A 21,952-nucleotide genomic window follows, 5' to 3' on the forward strand; every position below is an offset into this window, starting at 1 on the left:
TCTATTCCAAACAAAAGTAACCCCTAACAAGTGCAAGGAATGCCTGTATTTTCCAAAGGATTATTTTAAAGATTGTTTTTAAAGAAAAGTTGAGATGAAAATATAAAGTAAGGAAGAATCTAGAGTAATAAACATGTTTAAACAATATACCTCTTCCTCCTCCCCCTGGAAGCAAAGGTGAGAGTCTGAGTGGACCCTCCAACAAAGGTGGAGGGGAGAGAAAAGCTCTCGTTTCAGATGAAGGTCGACCCAATGGTGAGGGACCATATGGGGAATGCTCTGGAATAATTAAAACAGAATGTTTAAATTCATAGTTTCAATGAGCTACACTCAGATTAGAATCCCATTTCAACAATTACCATTAGGTCATCCTCTTGCCAATTTAAGTTTAATCCATGTCCTGAACACTAACTATGCCTTGGATTTTGCTAACATGAAATAGAATTCAATATGGAACTTTGTATTCCATAAAGTCTGTTTACCATGTACATTTTAGTCAATCAAAACATTATCCTCTTGATAATTAATACACATAAATAAAATAACCATGCAATATTAAGCAAAGAATACTGGTGATATTTTGGTATTACAAGAAAACTTGTGGGCATGAAGTTTGTTTTGTTTTTACAGGCAGTATGCTTCTAGATATTTCAGGTGGTGATGGTTGTAATATGGAAGGCTCAGTTTAAATCAGGGCCAGAGAGCCTGTGTTGGGCCATGATTTATTTGAGTAAAGATAGGAATTTTAAAAAATAGAAAAAAATTAATTTTTTTAGCATCAGAAATTACTTTTGATTCACTGCCAGTGAAAAGTAAATTTTCAGTCATGGCCGCGTGGCTCAGTCCCTTGGAGCGTCCACCATGCACCAAAAGGTGGTGGGTTCAATTTCCAGTCAGAGAACATACCCAGGCTGTGGGTTCGATCCCTAGTTTGGGCGTGTGCTGGAGGCAGCCCAAGAAAAGTCAATTTACATACACTAATTCATTTAAAAATTGTCACTCTATCTATAAACCATATAGCCAAGAGCCCTATCATTTTACAAACTTCACCATTCCCAAATAATGGTTATGCTTCAAAAGGTAAAAAATTAACAGCAAAAATCAAAGAAAAATATCATCAAAATAACACTTTTTAAATACGTTAAATTTTATTATGTAGTTCACATAATATACACATGTAGTTACAACAAAAGATCAAAGCATTAGTTACACACCCCTGAGATTTTTGCATTAACCAGATAAAAAATCTTTCTGTATGATTCCTCCCACTCCTAACTTCATTACTCATAATCTGCTATCTTCAAAAATGAAGAAATAGACTTTCATTTTAATAAAACTGGACTCTCAAGATGATTTTATAACTTTTCAAAGGTTATAACAGGGTTATAACAAGGTTATAACTTTTCAAAGGTTATAACAGGATGTCTATATAAAGATAGGTTTATTTTCATTGCCTCACATGCTTAATTCTAATTCAACCAAAATTATTTTGAAAATTTTAAGCTATTTGGAATAGTATGAGATCATTAAAGATGCAAACTCATTAATGAATGGACAGATATTAAAGCAATCAAAACTCAGATTACTAAGGTTTTCCCATCTTTTAATTAATATTTTTAAGTAATTAAAGGCTGTTTTAATTCTCATTTTTATTTTTTTATAGTTAAGAATCCTTTTTTATTTAAGAAAAAGAATAGTGTGTCATTAAGCATCATAAAAACATAAGGCAAGTTTTATACTGGTAAAAATATATTCCAAGTACAAATTCCCTTTTGCATTGCAAGTCAACTTTACTAATACATAATATGTAAATTATGAAACTAAAATACATCTAACATTTGTGTTTAAATTATATCAAGTTTCTGCTCTACAAATACATTTTGTTGCTACCAGCTTCCTTGATGATCATTAAATTCTCCTTTTTATAATTCACACAAATACCAAGAATAGTTAATACATAAACAGTCACAGTGCTATTTTACTTAAGCAATCCTTACCCATTCATTCTCCAAAACATAATTAATGAGTGCCTTAGTATGTACCAAGCACTTTGCTTTTCAAGGAGCTCAAGGTACTAAATATACATCATTGTGTAAAATCCCACTGAGAAAGAGAGGTGCCAAATATTTATATTATTGTTAGGGAAAAGAAACTCAGAAACTTGGAAACTGTGAGAGAACTTAGATTAGAACCCTAGCTCAGAAATCTAAAATATTTATAAGTAATAGTGTTAAATTTACACTAATATACATTATACATACAACTTATAAATATATATATAAATAAATATATATGTATTTTTAAATGAGGGGTTAAAAAAAAGCTACCTCTGCCAAATGCTGTATTTGGAACATCAACTGCATAAGGATCTTTTTCTAAAAGTTCAAATTTAATCTCTGTTTCAGTTAATCTGCAAATAAAGAACAAACATCTCTAAGTTACCCGTCAAAGAAAAGTACCCACATTTCTAGAAAACTGCCACTATCAACTATAAGCTACTCTTCATTTTCTCAATATATGCATACAAGAAACAGATCCTTTAAAATTATTCTGACCAAAACACGTTTCCATATTCACTACTACTATTTTGGGGTAACAGGTTTCTTTTTGCCAAGTGGCAGTGATGTTTTGCTGAGGTTTGAAATTGTTTTGTTTTGTTTTTCTTAAAAATTAGACAATAAGGGGTGCAGTATCACCAAACCCAAATTTAAAAATAAAAGGGCCCTTCAAGGTCAACCAATTCAAGTCTATCGTTTTTCAACTAAAGAAACTGAGGCTAGGAGTTTGATTTATTCAAAATGAAAAGTGCCAGGATTAAAACACAGGGTTCCTGGCTTTGATTAACGTATGCTTTCCACTATAATGTTACACATAGGATTCCAACTATAACGTAAAATTGGAATCCAATTAACTCATCCTACTATTTTACTCCTAAATTTTTTATCTTAGAAATGTGACATTTAAAAAGAATACTATTTCTACTTCTTGACCATTAGATCTGAAATAAAACACTTATTAATTTGGTTGTAATTTCTGAATAGAAAAGGCAAGCAACAAGAATAAAATGAGTATGTTAATAGCACCTCTGGCAAGAAATTATAACACTTTGGAAAGAAGTTACAATCCTCAGAGAAAAGCATTTATTCTTCTCTTTGACTGTACAATGTACGTTTTATTTTTCTTTTCATTTTCTTATTGTAAAGTAATACTACCCATTACATTAAAACTTGGGGATAAGAGAAATAATAAACATTTATTCCATTCATTTATCCATTAAAAGATGCTGATACTCTGAGAATTACCATCTCAGAGAGATCGATCCATCCTTTCTCTTTCTATCCTATACCTAGCCTGTTGCTCTTTATGTTTTGTTACACCTTTTATAAAAGAACCCATGAATAGTTTCCTTCTCTGTTAGAGTGACCTCTCAAGACAAATGTTTCGCCTGGCCGGCGTGGCACAGCGGTTGAGCGCTGACCTATAAACCAGGAGGTCAGGGTTCGATTCCTGGTCAGGGCACATGCCTGGGTTTCGGGCTTGACCCCCAGTGTGGGGCATGCAGGAGGCAGCTGATCCATGATTCTCCCTCAACATTGATGTTTCTCTCTCTCTCTCTCTCTCTCTCTCTCTCTCTCTCTCTCTCTCTCTCCCCCCCTTTCTCTCTGAAATCAATAAACATGTATTTAAAAAAAAAGACAAATTTTCAAACAAAAAAATCTAGTAACTCAGAAAAATAAGATTTCACTATTAGATATGCTGAATCCACTATAAGTTTTCTTGTTTACCTTTATAATATTAACTAACTAATAAAATAACAACTAAGAATAAAGTTTTCAGTGTTCCCACTGAGATACTTACTTTTGTCTGAGGTAAGAATTTTCTTTCTTTAAATCATTGAGGTTTCTTTCAGCAGTCCGAGCTGCCAACTTAAAGAAAATAATACATTTTAAAAACACCTTTATATACAAAATTAACATTAAAGATACATGTATATAAATATCTCAGTGATGGCATACAAATATTATAATAAGTTAAGTATTTCAGTAAATTCAATGTTAAATGTTTTAATTTAGAGAACTTTTTTTTTATTTCTTTTACTTTTAGGGAACATTTTAAAAGGGAGTAAGTTTCATGTAACCAGAAGATATGAGCCTACTAAGACTGGAGTCAATCATGTACTTGCGAACAAATACTGTTACCTAGATGTGAAGTCAAGGATTAGCATTATTTAGCACTAATATCCAAAAACATAACAAGAGCAATCTAAGAGGTGAATGGAATGGAGACTCAGAATCATTACGCAGGCAGCACTGACTATGGAACAAGGTAACCATCTCTGGAAAGAAATCACTATAAATCTGTGAAGCGAGAAAGGTCTAAAAGAGTTTCACAGCACACTAGTACAGGCCATATTTTTAAATGGCTGAATATAATCAAAGCATGCTACATTAAGTACACAGCGCTGTACACATAATATTCTGATAGGCTTTCACCTTTTAGTTACACTTCAGTTTAATAAAATAAAAGGTTAGAAAATCAGAGTTTATGTTATAGAAAACAAAGCTATTCTTATAATAAATAGAAGAGCATGCACTCTTCCCAAACTGTTGTGGGAAAAGGTTAAACTTGAAGGGGTTATTGCATGTTTCCCAGTCACGCTGTGGGTTCTCCAGACCAGCAGCAGCATGTGTGGAACACCAGACCTGCCGAACGAATGCAGTCCTAGGGCAACTGTTTCTATCATACAAAGGTAGGCAGACTAACTCCGTCTATGACCATAACTTGCTACAAGTAAAGGAACTACACTATCAATGTGTTCACTTAAAACTGCAAACTACACATGAGAATTGACTTTAACTGGTCAAAGAACATATTATGTAAATATTCACAGAAAACATAGCTTAGACATATTTTAGCACTCACATGATTTCATGGGTAAATCTTTTTAAAATATATAATTACATAATCAATTTTTACTAACAAAAAAAGTATATTATACCATAACAATTTTAGTTAATAAAATACCAATTCATTTAACTTTTAACAATGGAGAACCAAAATTACTTCTCAATGTTTTGTACATAGTGGAAAATATTTACCCACAAGATAAGGTACAAAAAATGCAAAGTTAATAAGTCAAAAGTAAGTTCTATGATTATAGTTTAGTATGTATTAATGATATACCTACAACAAAATAGAAAAATTGATGGCAAGTGATTACAGACTTTTGAAAAGCTTATACCCAATGGTTATATAAAACTATAATTTCAGTAAATGACCACAGTGTATTCTAAAATACTGCACTCAGATATTGAGTATTTACAATATACAAAAAAGCATTCAATTAGACACAAGTGTTAAAGAAAAAGAAACAGTACCTAGATCTTGAGAAGCTTAAATCTGTGGTAAGGACGAATATGAATGAGCATGGAACCCTGGCTCAATTGGTTAGAGCATCATCCCGTTCACCAAAAAGATTACAGGTTCAATTCCCAGTCAGGGCACATACCTAGGTGGCAGGTTCAATCCCCATCAGAGTAGTACAGGAGGCAACCGATCAATGTTTCTTTCACATTGCTATGTCTCTCTCTCTCTTTCTCTCTCTTCCTTCCTCTCTCTCTAAAAATCAATTTAAAAAACATGTCCTTGGATGAGGATTAAAAAATAAATTTTTTTAAATAAGTATGGTACTTGTCATAAGACACAAAAAACAAAGTACTCTGTGAGTCCAAAAGAAGAAAAGATTAAATTTAACAGGACAGAGCAAATAAATGCTCAATAGATAAAGTAATATCTGAAATTATGAAATTATTTATAACACTAAAAAATACAAAAAAACTAAATGTTTATCAAAGAGGAAAGGTTTATATAAATTATGAAACATTTATAGAAAAATTTCTATGATATATTAAGAAAACAGGTTATAAAACATTAATATGTAACATAATTTCATTTTTTAAAACACATATATAGGTTATCCCAAAAAATGTATACATACATTTCAAATAATTATACAGGCAGAGTTTATTAAAATACATTGCATTTTCAAAATTGAACTATTAGCTGTTAAAGTATATACATTTTGGGGGGAGACACCCAGTATGTGCTTTCATGTCTAAATGTATTTTAGAAAGTATGGAAAAAGGGTAAAGGGGGGATAAATGATGATGGAAGAAGACTTGACTTGGAGTGGTGAACACATAATACCCTATACAGATGATTTATTATAGAACTAGAGGCCGGGTCCCTCGGCCTGGCCTGAGCCCTCTCGCAATCCAGGACCCCGTGGGGGATGTCAGACTGCCGGTTTCGGCCCGATCCCTGCAGGCCAGACCAAGGGGTCCCACTGGTGTACGAATCCATGCACTGGGCCAGTTCAGCCTGATCCCCACAAGCCAGGCTGAGGGACCCCAACGGTGCACAGGGCCTCTAGTATGCATATAAGATCTTTTGTTAATCTCTTCCTGCCCTCCCCCCCACCCACTTCCCTCTGAGATTCATCAGTCTGTTCCATGTTTCCATGCCTGTACATTGAGCATCTTCCCCCTGGTGGTCAGTACGCATCACAGCTACTGGTCAAACGGTCAAATGGTTGCTTAGGCTTCTATAATCTATATAATTTTATTAACCAACTAGTGGCCCGGTAGACAGATTCATGCACATTGAAAGGAAATTAATTAGAAGAAATATTTTAATATCGCTATTCACTCTTTCTCATAATAGAAGTGTCAAGCAAATTCACAATCGACAATGACAGATCGAAACACATGCATGTGGTTGGCACCAGTGAGAGTTTTATATGTATCACACATGTGCGAGTCAACTTAGCCTTTTATAACCTACTAGAGGCCCGGTGCACAAAAATTTGTGCACTCGGGGGGGAGGGGGGGTCCCTCAGCCCGGCCTGTGCCCTCTCGCAGTCTGGGACCCCTCAGGGGTGACCACCTGCTGGCTGAGGCCCGCTCCCCCGGGATTGGGCCTAAGATGGCAATCAGACATCCCTCTGGCAGCCCAGCAGCCTCGGGGGATGTCCACTTGCCAGCGGGGAGCAGGACTAAACTGCAGTCGGACATCCTTAGCGCTGCTGAGGAGGCAGGAGAGGCTCCCACCACCACCGCTGTACTGGCAGCCATCAGCCTGGCTTGTGGCTGAGCAGAGCTCCTCCCATGTGAGAGCGACCTGACCACTAGAGGGCAGCTCCTGCATTGAGTGTCTGCCCCCTGGTGGTCAGTGTGTGTCATAGTGACCAGTCATTCCCAGTCTTTCTGCTGTTAGGGTCAGTTTTCATATTACCCTTTTACTATATAGGACAGAGGCCTGGTGCACAGTTGGGGGCCAGCTGGTTTGCCCTGAAGGGTGTCCCGGATCAGGGTGGGGGTCCCACTTGGGTGCCTGGCCAGCCTGGATGAGAGGATGATGGCTGTTTGCAGCTGGTCACACCCCCTTCAGGGTGGGGGTCCCCACTGGCTAGTCTGGGTGAGGGGCTGAGGGCCGTTTTCAGGCTGGCGGGTGACTGAAGCTCCCAACCTCTCCTTTTTTTTTTTTTATTTTTTTATTCTGGGATTTATTTACCTTCTATGGCTGTCACTGGAGCTTAGAGCTGGCTTTAGCTCTGAGGCTTGGCTCTAGCTCTGAGACCTCGGCTGCTGAAAGCAGGTATCTGGGCTTTGTTTGGGTTCTATAATTGTAACACTGTTGCAGTCCTTTCGCTCCAGCTCTGACAGCTGAAAGCAGATTTCTGGGGTTTATTTACCTTCTGTAATTGCAACATTGTTTCTTAGACTGCAGCTCAGAGGCCAGGAGCGGCAGGTGGGGAACCTTGGCTTCCTCCATCACTGGAGCAAGCAAGCCTCCTGTTCGCTTCAGCTGCCTGGCTGCCAGCCGCCATCTTGGTTGGCAGTTACTTTCCATATCTCGCTGATTAGCCAATGGGAAGGGTAGCAAAGTTACAGTTAATTACCATGTTTGTCTATTATTAGATAGGATATACTAGAGGCCCGGTGCATGAAATTCGTGCACCGGGGAGGGGGTCTCCCTCAGCCCAGCCTGCACCCTCTCCAATCTGGGACCCCTCAGGGGATGTCTGACTGCTGGTTTTATAACTGTCGATTATAAACCGACAGTCAGACATCCCTCTCACAATCCGGAACTGCTGGCTCCTAACCGCTTCTGCCTGCCAGCCTGATCGCCTCCTAATCGCTCCCCTGATGGCCTGATTGACACCTAACTGCTCCCCTGCCAGCCTGATCACTCCCAACTGCCCTCCCCTGCCAGCCCGATCATCCCCAACTGCCCTCCCCTGCCGGCCATCTTGTGGCAGCCACCTTGTGATGACGTGAGGGCATTGTGCGAGGGTGCGAGGACCACCTAGGCTTTTATTAGTATAGATCAGTGGTCGGCCAAATCATTAGTCAACAGAGCCAAATATCAACAGTACAACGATTGAAATTTCTTTTGAGAGCCAAATTTTTTAAACTTAAACTATATCGGTAGGTGCATTGTTATTAACTTAATTAGGGTACTCCTAAGCTGGCCTTTGCTAAAAACGTCCTCAATCTGATTGAGGTACGTTCGCTGAGGTCGACCCCTTCCAACTCTCCCATCCACACTCGTCTTGTATACTTGTTTCGTCTATCTCCTTTCCAAAAACCGACTTCTGCGCATAGGCCACGAAGTTTCAATCGCACTGTACGTGCGCGCCTGCACATGGTATTTTGTGGAAGAGCCACACTCAAGGGGCCAACGAGACGCATGTGGCTTGAGAGCCACCATTTGCCAACCACTGGTATCTACACTAATCAAAGACAAAGATGCTAATTGACCGTACCTTCGCTATGCCCACCAGCCAATCAGAGCGACTGTATGCAAATTAACCCAACCAAGATGGTGGTTAATTTTCATATACCGGCTGGGAGTGAAGACTGAAAACAATGTGGAAGCCAAGCACTACAGAAGGGACCAAAGTAGAGGCGGCGGAGACAGGAACAAAGCCAAGGCGGCGGAGGCGGGAGGCAGGAGGGAAACCAGCCGGGCGGCAGAGCAGGAGGAAAAACAAACAGCCGGGTGGTGGAGCGGGAGAGAAACCAGCCATGTGGTGGAGCGGGAGGGAAAACAAACAGCCGGGCGGCGGAGTGGGAGAGAAGCCCGCCTCAGCGGGTTTCGCTCCCTTCTCTGCTTCGCTCCATCATCAGGAAGCCCTATTCTTGCAGGAATCTTCCTGCACCAGGCCTCTAGTAGATAATAAAAGCCTAATATGCAAATTGTCCCCTCGACTGGAGTTCCCCTGGGAGTTCGACTGCTCAACCAGTCACTATGATGCACACTGACCACCAGGAGGCAGACACTCCGACCAGTAGTTTAGCTTGCTGTGGGCGCTGGTGGGCTGGACTGGAAAGTGAGGTGTGAGGTGAGAGCCATCAGGAAGCTCCCAGGATTTGGCCTCAGCCCCAGCGGAGGCAAGCAGGGGCGGGAGCCAGGAGGGACCGGGTGGTGTGGGAATCTGCTACACATGATCCGAGAGCCGTGGACTGCACAACCCTCCACAGCCTGTGTCATTCTCAGTACACAATTTATAATCTTCAGAGCTGCTTCTATATATTATTATTATTGATTTCAGAGAGGAAGGAAGAGGAAGAGAGAGATAGAAACATCAATGATAAGAGGGAACCATCGATTGACTGCCTTCTATATGCCCCCCACCACGGATCGAGCCCCCAACCTGGGCATATGCCCTCGACCATAATTGAACCCAGGACCCCTGAGTCTGCAGACCGACGCTCCATCCACTGAGCCAAACCAGCCAGGGCAGAGCTGCTTCTTTTTATTTAAGTTTCACTAACTACTCCAGGAGAGTGGGTAGCACCATTACGGAGGGCAGGCCAGGCACATGTGCCCGAGGCCAAGGGCAGCCTTGGCTCCCAGGGATGCAGCAGAGAAATGGGGCGAGGCTGAGTCAGAGAAACCAAGTCCAAAACTTGAAAGAAAGCGAGAGGCAGTGAGAGGGAGAGGGTGACAGCTGCGCAGGGGCCTAGAAAAGCTGCTGGGTGGGGGCAGCCAAGGAGCCCGGTGCCTCTCCCACGGGACAGGCTCCACGTCCCTCCCTCCTCCTCCCCATGACCCATCATCCCAGCTCTCCTCCAAGGCCCTGCCTGGGCCCTCTCTGCACAGCCCCGCCCCGCCCGACCCTGCACAGCCTTTGGGGAGCTCCGCTCCCAGAGGAGAAAGGGGAAGGCTGCAGACAGGAGGTCGCAGGAGGAAGGGGCAGAGCAGGGCCCACCAAGTTAGATGGAGGGGAGGGAGGGGGAGACCCCAAAGGACTGGGGACAGAGATGGGCGGGGAAGGAGGGCCATGCGGAAGCATCGCCCTTGGTTGAAGTAGAAATCCTGACCCATTTTACAGACTCCAGGAGTATGTGGGGGCGGGGGGGGCAGGCAAAGACAAAAGAGGGTGTGAGGGGACTAGATGGATGGAGAGCAGCGACATATGGTTCATGGCCTATTTATTTTTATTTCTGTTAATAAATTTTTATTGATTTCAGAGAGGAAGGCAGAGGGAGAGAGAGAAACATCAATGATGAGAGAGAATTGATCTGCTGCCTCCTGCATGCCCCCTACTGGTGATTGAGCCCACAACCCAGGAATGTGCCCTTAACCAGAATCAAACCCAGAAGCCTTCAGTCCACAGACCGTGGCTCTACCCCCTGAGCAAACCATCTAGGGCAGCGGTTCTCAACCTGTGGGTCGCGACCCCTTTGGCGGTCGAACGACCCTTTCACAGGGGTCGCCGAAGACCATCCTGTATATCAGATATTTACATTACGATTCATAACAGTAGCAACATTACAGTTATGAAGTAACAACGAAAATAATTTTATGGTTGGGTCACAACATGAGGAACTGTATTTAAAGGGCCAGAAGGTTGAGAACCACTGATCTAGGGAGACTCATGGCCTATTTAAAACTGCTGCAGTAGGCGGAGCAGGGGTCTTAGCATGATGGTGTTACCTGATAACAAGGGTGTCTCTCCTCATGTTGGGGTAATCAGAACTGCAGCGAAGTAAAGACACACCCATGGAGCCTGGAAAGGGTTTCCACGCACACGATGCAATTTACTCCGTGTGGCAGCTGAAGAGGGTGAGCACAGTCTTGGAAGGACATGAGGTCTCCAAGACCAGGGGCTGGAGGGAAAGTGTGTGCCAAGCATTGCATGCCGTGAGTTACAATCTATAGATATAAAAGCCTAATATGCTAAGTGTCCGACCAAGCGGTCGACCGACCCGTCGCTATGATGTGCACTGACCACCAGGGGGCAGATGGTTAGCTTGCTGCTGAGGTCTGGCCAATCAGGACTGGGCGAGACAGGGCTGGACACAGGCTTGAGCCCTCCCACAGTCCCTCCCTCGGCCCCTCCCCAGCCACCAGCCCGAGATTGGCCCCAATCAGGACTGGGCAAGATGGCCCTGATTGGTCCCAATCGCTGGCCAGGTGGAGGGACCCCACCCGTGCACAAACTTCATGCACCAGTCCTCTAGTATATAGAATGAAGTTGCTTAATTAGACCTGCTTTCTGATTTAGCAAAACTTTTTCCAGCCCAGTGAAGCACCCCAACTTCTCTTTCAGGTAACTGTCAGCAACACAACAGTAAATATCAACACGAAGCAGATTATTATTGTAGATCACCCAGGGAGAACAAAGGGTAAAATATTTAACTGCAGCAGTGTTTGACTATATTCTGCACAGTGAGAAAACCTGAAGTCATTTTCAAGGTCCACCATTTCTTACTTCTTTTCAGTCGGGTCAAGTTTCTAAACTTTCTAAATCTCCATTTTCAGGCTAATGAAAAGAATATAGGATTCCGAGAAACCTAGATGGCGGCATAGGTAAACACCGGAAATTGTTGCCTCGCACAACTACTTCAAAAATACAACTAAAAGACAAAACGGACACCATCCAGAACCACAGGAAGGCTGCCTGAGTGGAAATTCTACAACTAGAAGGAAAGAGAAAAGCACACTGAGACTCAGAGGAGGTGCGGAAGTAAAGTGCAGAGATACGGAGGCGCATGCGGAAAGGGCTGGCAACTGAGGACACGGTTGTCTTTTTCAATCAGGAGGGAGACACACGCTCCAGCTCTGAACTCCAGTTCCGAGCGAGTCTCTGGGGACCCAGACTCATACAGGGAGAAACTGGACTGTCTGGCAGCAGGCGGAACTTGAGGGCGGCTTTCTCTCAGAGGTGCTTGCAGCGATTACTGGGACACTGAGACCAAGGGCCTCTTAGGGCAGGACTGAGGAGCAGCCATAGCTGTTTGCTCCACCCTGTTGATTCCCTGAGACTCCGACCCACCCAAGCTGTGAGCAGAGGCTTTTGCATATGAATGGGCTGGCCCTCTGAGATCTAAAATTACCTAACAAACTGCAGCTGGGTCAGAGAGGCCCAGAACATCCAAAAGAAGGCTCAAGGCCCCACAGCAGCTTGCATTGCTTCACAGCTGGGCCTCATCTAGGCACCTCCAAACTCCAAACAAGGAAGAGGAATCTGCAGATCTCTCCGTAGCTCCTACTGGGTAGCCTCAGGCAGAGGCTAAATTAGCACCTCCTTAGAGATCCAAGAGCCTGTGTACCTAGTGGTCAGATTGGCACCATCCAGATTACAACTCCTCAGATCCATAAGGGACACACTCAGGGAGCAGACTCAGTGAGCACCAAAGCCCCACTGAAGCAAGTCTTGCCCCATAAGGGTGTCTCCAGCACAGAAGTTCTCCCACCATAACCACAGCTGATTCTCACAGACAACTGGCCTGGAGGTCAATTCCTCCCCGTGATACCAACAATAATCAAGACTGTGCACACAGCCCACAAAGGGGTGCACCAAGAGTGTCCACCTCAGGTAATTGGGGAGGCTGAGCCACTGGGCCCTATAGGACACCTAGCACACAAAGCCACTCTATCAACACAGGGAAGCATTAAAAATGTGGAGACAAAGAAACAAGTCACAAATGACAGAAATGGAGGAAAGCAAACTACTGGATATAGAGTTCAAAACCATGGTTATAAGGCTTTTCAAGAATTTTCTAGAAACCGCCGATAAATTTAGTGAGACCCTCGAGGATATGAAAAAGGACCAACTAGAAATTAAGCATACACTGACTGAAATAAAGAATAATATACAGAGATCCAACAGTAGACAAGAGGGTCCCAAGAATCAAGTCAAAGATTTGAAATATGAAGAAGCAAAAAACACCCAACCGGAAAACCAAAAAGAAGAAAGAATCCAAAAACATCAAGATAGTGTAAGGAGCCTCTGGGACAACTTCAAGCGTACCAACATCCGAATTATAGGGGTGCCAGAAGAAGAGAGAGAGCAAGATATTGAAAACCTATTTGAAGAAATAATGACAGAAAACTTCCCCTACCTGGTGAAAGAAATAGACTTACAAGTCTAGGATACACAGAGAACCCCAAACAAAAGGAATCCAAAGAGGACCACACCAAGACACATCATAATTAAAATGGCAAGAGCAAAAGACAAAGAGAGAATCTTAAAAGTAGCAAGAGAAAAACAGTTAGTTACCTACAAGGGAGTGCCCATACGATTGTCAGCTGATTTCTCAACAGAAACTATGTAGGCCAGAAGGAAGTGGCAATAAATATTCAAAGTGATGAATACCAAGAACCTACAACCAAGATTACTTTACCCAGCAAAGCTATCATTCAGAATTGAAGGTCAGATAAAGAGCTTCACTGATAAGAAAAAGCTAAAGGAGTTCATCACCACCAAACCAGTATTATATGAAATGCTGAAAGGTATCCTTTAAGAAGAGGAAGAAGAAGAAAAAGGTAAAGATATAAATTATGAACAACAAATACACATCTATCAGCAAGTGAATCTAAAAATCAAGTGAATAAATAATCTGATGAACAGAATAAACTGGTGAATATAATAGAATCAGGGGCATAGAAAGGGAATGGACTGACAATTCTCAGGGCGAAAAGGGATGTGGGGGGTGTGGGAAGAGACTGGACAAAAATCGTACACCTATGATGAGGACAGTGGGGGGGGGGTAGGGGCAGAGGGTGGGGTGGGAACTGGGTGGAGGGGAGCTATGGGGGGAAAAAAGAGGAATGTAATAATCTGAACAATAAAGATTTATTTTAAAAAATATATATATAAAAAAAAAGAATATAGGATTCCACTGAGTCACCTATATACCTACTCCAGGACTTCTGTGAGGATCAAATGAGATGAGGAATGGGGAAACACTTCAGACATTTGGTTAAAGCAGTGGTTCTCAACCTTCCTAATGCCGCGACCCTTTAATACAGCTCCTCATGTTGTGGTGACCCCCAACCATAAAATTATTTTTGTTGCTACTTCCTAACTGTAATGTTGCTACTGTTATGAATCGTAATGTAAATATCTGATATGCAGGATGTATTTTCATTGTTACAAATTGAACATAATTAAAGCATAGTGATTAATCACAAAAACAATATGTTATTATATATGTGTTTTCCGATGGTCTTAGGCAACCCCTGTGAAAGGGTTGTTCAACCCTCAAAGGGGTCGCGACCCGCAGATTGAGAACCGCTGGGTTAAAGTATAAAATGTTTGCACCTGGCTATAAAGCAAGACATGTTCCTGGGCTGAAGAAACTGCAAGGAGGCTAGCTGTCGCTAGGGAGCAGAAGCCAGTTTTTGCTACATGACATCATTACCCAGTGCCCTCAGCCACCATTTCCGGGCTAGGCTGGGCTGTGGGCCGCATTTTGCACCATGGGGTCTCAGCAGCCTCAGCTGTGATTTGGTGGGGTATTGCTCCGGGGTGGTGGCGGGGCCTATGTCCCACTTGGGGGAAGCCAAGTGTTGCTTTGTGGGTGCCAGGTCCATGGTGCCAGTGCGCGTCATGGAAGTTCCTGCGTTGAGCATCTGCCTCCTGGTGGTCAGTGCATGTCATAGCAACCAGTCGGACACTTAGCACATTAGCCTTATATATAGATGTCACCCAATAAATTCAATAAAATAAAAACTAAAAAGTATGAAATAATATGGGATAAATTAAAGAAATACTGCTGATTACTTCTTTCCACCTTTCTATATGGTTTGAGCTTTTATTTATTGAATATATATATATATATATATATACATATATATATGTATGTATGTGTGTGTGTGTGTGTGTGTATACATATATATATATATGTATACACACACACACACACACACACATACACTAGAGGTCCGGTGCATGGATTTGTGCACCGGTGGGTTCCTGAGTCTGGCCTGCACCCTCTCGCAATCCGGGACCCCTCAGGGAATGTCAAACTGCCGGTTTCGGCCCGATCCAACAGGCCAGCAGGGATCAGGATGAAACCAGCAGTCCAACGCCACCTGCCACTCCTGCGTGCCACTCCCACTCATCCTGGCCTGCTGCGCCTGCCACAGGCTCACACCCAGTCAGTCCTGATTGGGAGAGGCTCATGCCATGGCAGCAGCACTTGCCAGCCATGAACCCTGTGTCTGAGCTGAGCACCAGGGGGCAGCTCCTGGGTTGAGCATCTGCCCCCTGGTGGTCAATGCGCATCATAGCTACCAGTCAGACAGACACTTAGCATATTAGCCATACACACACACACACACACACACACACACACACACACACACTAGAGGCCCATGCATAGGTAGGGTCCCTAGGCCTGGCCGGCGATCAGGGCTGATCGGTGGGGCAACTGGCGGGACGATCGGGGGACCCCGCTGGCACCCGCCTTGGGTGGCCTGGGGCCTGCGGGCTGGGGGCAGCTCCTGCGTTAAGCATCTGCCCCCTGGTATTCAGTGCGTGTCATAGCATTCTGCCGTTCAGTCAATTTACATATTAGGCTTTTATTATATAGGATAGATTACAGTAACTCTTTGAAATTGGTACTAATAATGTTTTTAAATTATAGGTAAGGAAACTGGCAGTAGGTGATACCAACCAAGACAGTGAGTCCAAACCCCATGTATTCACCCACTGTGCAAACTGCTCTCCTTGAAGACTCCTAGGGACACATCCTCTAACTCTTACAGGGATAATTCTTATAATTACTTAAAATCTGCATCCTTGTGATTTCCTCACACAGTTTCTCTGGAGGACTGACATCACATTTATGATGATCTTTTTCTTAATGTGTATCAATTCACCACTGAGAATCAGATACTAAAATTTTTAGATTTTTAGAACTTTTAGAACTAAAAAAGGCTTTAGGTACAACTTGGTACCACTGTTTTATGGAAGAGTAATCAGGCCCTGAGAATTTTAAGTGATTTGTCCACAGTAATTAGTGGCAATCCAGTGCCCTGAAACAATGAAGTCATGAAGATTACATCACCTTCCCCAGAGAGAGTATAAACTCCCTGCAAAGAAGCAATGTGCTGAAAATAGAGAAGGAAAAATCAAATTTTGTGAATAACTGCGCCATAACAAAGTATTAGTTCATAAGGAACATAAAGAAAATTATTTTTTAAAATACTACCTTTATTTTTAGTTCCTTTTATACTGCTCTTTTAAACTAGGAAAAAGAACAATTTGATAAAAGAACCTAAGAGAATTTAATACTTACCCAATTATCATGTGCTTTTTTCTCATGAGAAATAATCTGAAAAAGAAAATCATTATAATACTACTGATAACTACTTTCCTTATATAAAAAACATTCACATCTACCACTATGATTTAGCACACAACTCATAAACTCAAAAATAACTCAAGCATCTCTGAAAAGTCAGTAACATATTAAAGCAAATTTTCATATACATATGCTCTACTCTACTCGTAAAACAAAACTGAATGTAATGACAACTGAACTCTATCTAGTATATTTCTATTTCATGCAGTAATTAACTACAATATGAGTTGCCAATTAAGAGACACTAGCTGGACTGAATATAAAACCCTAAAGCTTAGATACAGGGTGGGGCAAAAATAGGTTTACAGTTGTAAGTACACAACATAGTTAATAAATCTACTGTAATAATGATAACCTGCATGTCTTCCATACAAACACCTGTAAGCCTACTTCTGCCTCACCCTGTATGTTATTTGTTTATGCAATTCACATTCCCAAAGCAGCAGAAGACATGGCAACTTCAACAAGATCTCTTTTCCCAGAATCTCTGGCTCCCTAGAAATGTTCCACAGCCAAATGTAAAACTTTAAGAAAGGCATACAACTAGTCAATTAACTATATTCCTCATAAAAATAGATATAAATTCAAACAAATCAGAATTGTTTTAAGTTACACACACACACACACACACACACACACACACACACACACATACCTGCCCCTGATAAGAACGAATGGTTCTCTCCAATTCTTCTTCAAGATCTTTGGTTCGCTTTCTATAGGGAAGAAATAATCATTCTACTATTAACATATACTAAGAAATGATATAACACATGCTCTACTGGAAATATTAATTAAAGCACCTAGAATGCTTTTTTTCATGTAAAAAGAAAAAGTTCAGAACTCCACATGTTAACCACCTTTAAGAGGTTCTAAAGTATGTTTGTTCCTAATATAATTTTAAAATTAATATTTAAGAATGCTACTACTTGGGTTTACCCAAACCAAAGGTCTTAAAAAGATTTATAGGGTACATTGGTTGGTTAATTTTTATTTTTAAGAGGTATGATCTTGGAAGATTTACTCAGATGTCTTTAATCTTAATAGAACTATAGAAAATTAATGACCACTGTGAAATATAAGACTAACAAGATAATTCCTTCTTTTGGATAAGACTCAGCTTAAACTCCCTAATGGAAGTTTCATAACTATCTGGTATACTGCTGATAGACTTATCATCTTACAAACACTTTTTCAGAACTTTACTTGTGGCATAACTTCTTCTTGTGGCATAATTCTTAAATTCATTAATACTGTATACATTCTTCCACATTTGTAGCAAAGAGGAAAGATTTTTTTAAATTAATGGCTATTCACAATTTTCTTGACATTAAAATACAATAGGGTTGCCCATGTTCAAATATAATTAATGTGAGAGATTTAAAATCTCACATACTGAAAGAAAAGCATTTTTCCTTTTTAAAATTTCTGTGTAATTGTATTACAGCAACACATCTAAAATCAGGAAACAAAATCAGGAAACAAAAATACATTTTTTAATTTTTTGTTGTTATTGCTATATTATTTTTTCTGATATTGAGCTTTTGGATACCATCCCCACCGCAAAAAGAAAGGGGTAAGCCCAGATGGGGTAGCTCAGTGGTTGAGCGTCAACCCATGAACTAAGAGGTCACCGGCTCGATTCCTGGTCAGGACACATGTCCAGATTGTGGGCTCAATTCCCAGTAGGGGGTGTGCAGGAGACAGCCGATCGCCATTTCTCTCATTGTTTCTACCTCTCTATCCCTCCCACTTCCCCTCTCTCTAAAATCAATGAAAAGGAAGGGGAAGGGGAAGGGGAAAGGAAAGGGGAAGGGGAAAGGGAAAGGAAAGGTGAAGGGGAAGGAGAGGGAGAGAGGTACAATATATTTAATACCTATAGGTCTCCAGCTCTTCAGCTGCATGGCTGATCTTTTCATCTGCTTTAGAAAGTTTTTCCTCTTTCTCTAACCGGTAATTTTCTTCTACTGTTAATTTCCTTAAAAAAAATGTGTTTTATTTCTTTTATTATATGTCATAAAATAACCAATCTTATCTCTTTAATTGTGTCACAACTGGTGCTTCCCATAAAGCAATTTGCATAATACCATTAAGAACATCACATGCAAGAAAAAACAAAGTACCTGTGTAAGTATTTCTGGCATGGAATTTAATATTACAAACTCAAGTTATAAAGCTTCGTCTAATAACAGTACTATTAATATAAAAGTTTCAAGAGTTTTCTATAAGAACTAGAGGCCCGGTGCATGAAAATTCATGCACACGGGGGTTCCCTCAGCCAGCCTGCGCCCTCTCACAGTCTGGGACCCTTGGGGGATGCCCACCTGCTGGCTTAGGCCTGCTCCCTGAGAACAGATGATCTAAAAGAAATAATCATATCCTTGGATAAGGATTTTTTTAAAAGGCAATGGGCACATGAAAATTCATTGCTGGTGGGGCTGAGGGGACTGCGGGACTTCAGCGGCAGATGCGCAGTGCGGCTGGGCCTGGTTGGAGGCGGGCCCAGCTGCGCCGTGCACCTGCCACCCGTCCCCCACCCCATGGGGCTGAGGGGACTGGGCGTCGCCATCTTGTGGCTGTGAGCATCGCCATCTTGTGAGGGTGTGGCAGTCAATTAGCATATTTCCTCTTTATTATATAGGATTCATCATAAAATTAAGATTATCAAAAATAAATGTTAATAAAAATTATTATGACTGTTACTTATGAAGACTTCTTATATAAAGAAGCATTATATTTATTAGACAAGAAGTCACCAACTAATGAACTGTTTCAATAATATTTAAGTTGGTTGTTAAGTTGTAAAATATTGATTCGTCTTCCAGGCCAACTCACCAAAAAAAAAAAAAAAGAAGAAGAAGCACGAGAAACTAAGTAACTGAACCAAGGCATAGAGCTAGCAAGTAGTAGTTCCATTATACTAAATCACCCAAATTGTTTCACATGGTATCATTAATAACATTGGTCCCTCAAGAAATAGTGAACATCACAGGAAAACACATTTGGCATCCTAACAATGAATGTCTCCCCTTCTTCATGAACTTTGGGGAGGCACATGATAAAAAAAATGAAAAAAATTCTATAAGGCAGCCATAAATGTTTTATATTCTACACACTCTATTACCTATTGCTTAGGAAGCACTCCCCACCCAAGTCAATGGTTTCACAGGTGTAAGAAAATAAAAGTCATTGCCTTAGGAAAAGCATAAAAGTGTAATTGGTTTAAAGATGAAGAGAAATGCTTTCACAAGCTTTGGCCAGTTTTGCTCAGTGGTTAGAGCGTGGGCCCACACACCCAATGGTCAAGGGTTCAACTCCAGTCAAGGGTACATACTTGGGTTGCAGGTTGGATCCCCGGCCACGGTCAGGGTGTGTGTGGGGGACAACCAGTCGATGAGTCTCTGTTACATCCATGTTTCTTTTTCTCTCCCTCCCTTCCACTTTCTCTAAAAATTGATGGAAAAAAAATATCCTCAGGTGAGGATTTAAAAAAAAAAAGGCCTGGCTACTGTAGCTCAGTGGCTGACAGTCTACCTATATATCAGGAGGTCACAATTCGATTCCCAGTCAGGGCTCATGCCCAAGTTGTGGGCTCAATCCCCAGTAGGGGGTGTGCAGGAAGCAGCAAATCAATGATTCTCTCATCACTGATGTTTCTATCTCTCTCTCCCCCATCCCTTCCTCTGTCTGAAATCAATTAAAATATATATATATGCTTTTACGGACTGCAGATTAAAAATGGCCAGAAATTCTTTGACACCCCTCCCACTGAGAGGTAGTCTATGAACCTTCCCCTTGAATTTGGGTGGGCTTATTAATGATGAAAAAATTACAATGTGAAAGGAAACACAACAATATAACTAAAAAACAATCACATTTTCACATATTAAAGCAACACATCAAGCTTCTATACTATTTCACTTCTCTTCAATACTATATTTTTGAAAAGTGCTAGCAATGCAATATATCAGTAGTAAAAAACATCAATCCAGGATTTAGAAAATGACTCAATCACACTGTATACAGGCAAAATTTTTAAATTAACATTTTATTAGTACTATCAACTGTCCATATTCTCCTCTGAAGAACAACTAGTGTCATAATTCACTGAATTTGAGTAGTGAATATATTAATTTAAATGTAAGAATGGAATATACAGTATTTTGGGAATTCAAAGCATTTCAAACTAATGAATGAAATCACAATGTGAACAACCCATATACAGCTAGGATTCTATTTAGCTTCCCATTCTTACTTTGAGTATATACAGAAGTTTTTTCTTTGAAATTTTAAACATTACTCATTAAAATTCTGTAATTTATCATATTTTTGTCCAAAAAAAACACTTAAAAGTATTTCTTTCACCTCAATCCCTTATATCTTCAAAGGCCCTGAGGTAATGTACTTAGCATGCTAAAGATCATCAAGAAGACTAGTGTGGCTATAACATGGTGAGAGAAAAAGAAAACAAGCTAAAATTAAAGAGGTAGCCAAGGGCCAGGTTTTGTAGGGTCTTATAGGCCATGATAAAGCTTTGGATTAAATTCTGAGTGTGATATGAAGGCACCTGGAGGTTCTAAACAAGAGAGTAACAATACTCATTATTTTTAGAAGGGTCATGCTACGGAAGTCAGAGCAGGAAGTTAAGAATATAAAGAGACACCACTCATGATGCTACGGCAATAAGCCAGATACTAACGTATGATGGCTTGGATCAGGACAGTGGTTGGCAAACTGCGGCTCGCGAGCCACATGCGGCTCTTTGGCCCCTTGAGTGTGGCTCTTCCACAAAATACCGACTTCTGCCCATGGGCCACGAAGTTTCAATCACACTGTACATGCGCGCCCGCACATGGTATTTTGTGGAAGAGCCACACTCAAGGGGCCAAAGAGCCGCATGTGGTTCCCAAGCCCAATTTTTCCCCCCCATGGGTTATACAAAAAGGTAAAAAGTACTAAGCCGAATTCAGGATACAGGAAAGTTGACAGAATTTGAGGATAGAATAAATATGGGATATAAAAGAGAGAAGTCACCCTGGCTGGTGTGTTAAGTGGTTAGAACCTTGACCCTCGCACCAAAAGATCACAGCTCAATTCCTAGTCAAGGGCACATACTTGAATTACAGGTCTGATCCCTGGCCCTGGTCAGGGCACGTGCGGGAAACAACCAATCAATGTGTCTCTCTCACATCAATGTTACTGTTTCTCTCTCTCTCTTACCCGCTCCCTCCTATTCTCTCTAAAAATCAATGGAGCCCAGTCAGCATGGCTCAGTGGTTGAGCGTCAA

At 41.3% G+C, this 21,952-nt stretch overlaps 1 protein-coding gene across 14 annotated transcripts in view; it reads right to left on the reverse strand.

Moving 5' to 3' along the window:
* MIA2 (melanoma inhibitory activity 2) overlaps positions 1-21,952 on the reverse strand; it is a 127,288-nt gene that overhangs the window by 27,049 nt on the left and 78,287 nt on the right. For 11 of the 14 annotated variants that reach the window (XM_014464787.2, XM_014464796.2, XM_014464794.2 and 8 more), the window contains 6 exons: positions 18,541-18,642; positions 17,320-17,380; positions 16,599-16,634; positions 3,859-3,926; positions 2,328-2,410; positions 151-279 (listed from right to left, as the gene is read on the reverse strand). In XM_014464787.2, the coding sequence (XP_014320273.1) occupies positions 151-279; positions 2,328-2,410; positions 3,859-3,926; positions 16,599-16,634; positions 17,320-17,380; positions 18,541-18,642 (479 nt within the window). The remainder of the gene's footprint in view (positions 1-150; positions 280-2,327; positions 2,411-3,858; positions 3,927-16,598; positions 16,635-17,319; positions 17,381-18,540; positions 18,643-21,952) is intronic. The other 3 variants (XM_023762924.1, XM_023762919.1, XM_014464792.2) reach the window with 1 other exon arrangement.

Source organism: Myotis lucifugus, unplaced genomic scaffold, assembly GCF_000147115.1.
Source record: "Myotis lucifugus unplaced genomic scaffold, Myoluc2.0 scaffold_268, whole genome shotgun sequence".
NCBI lineage: Eukaryota > Metazoa > Chordata > Mammalia > Chiroptera > Vespertilionidae > Myotis > Myotis lucifugus.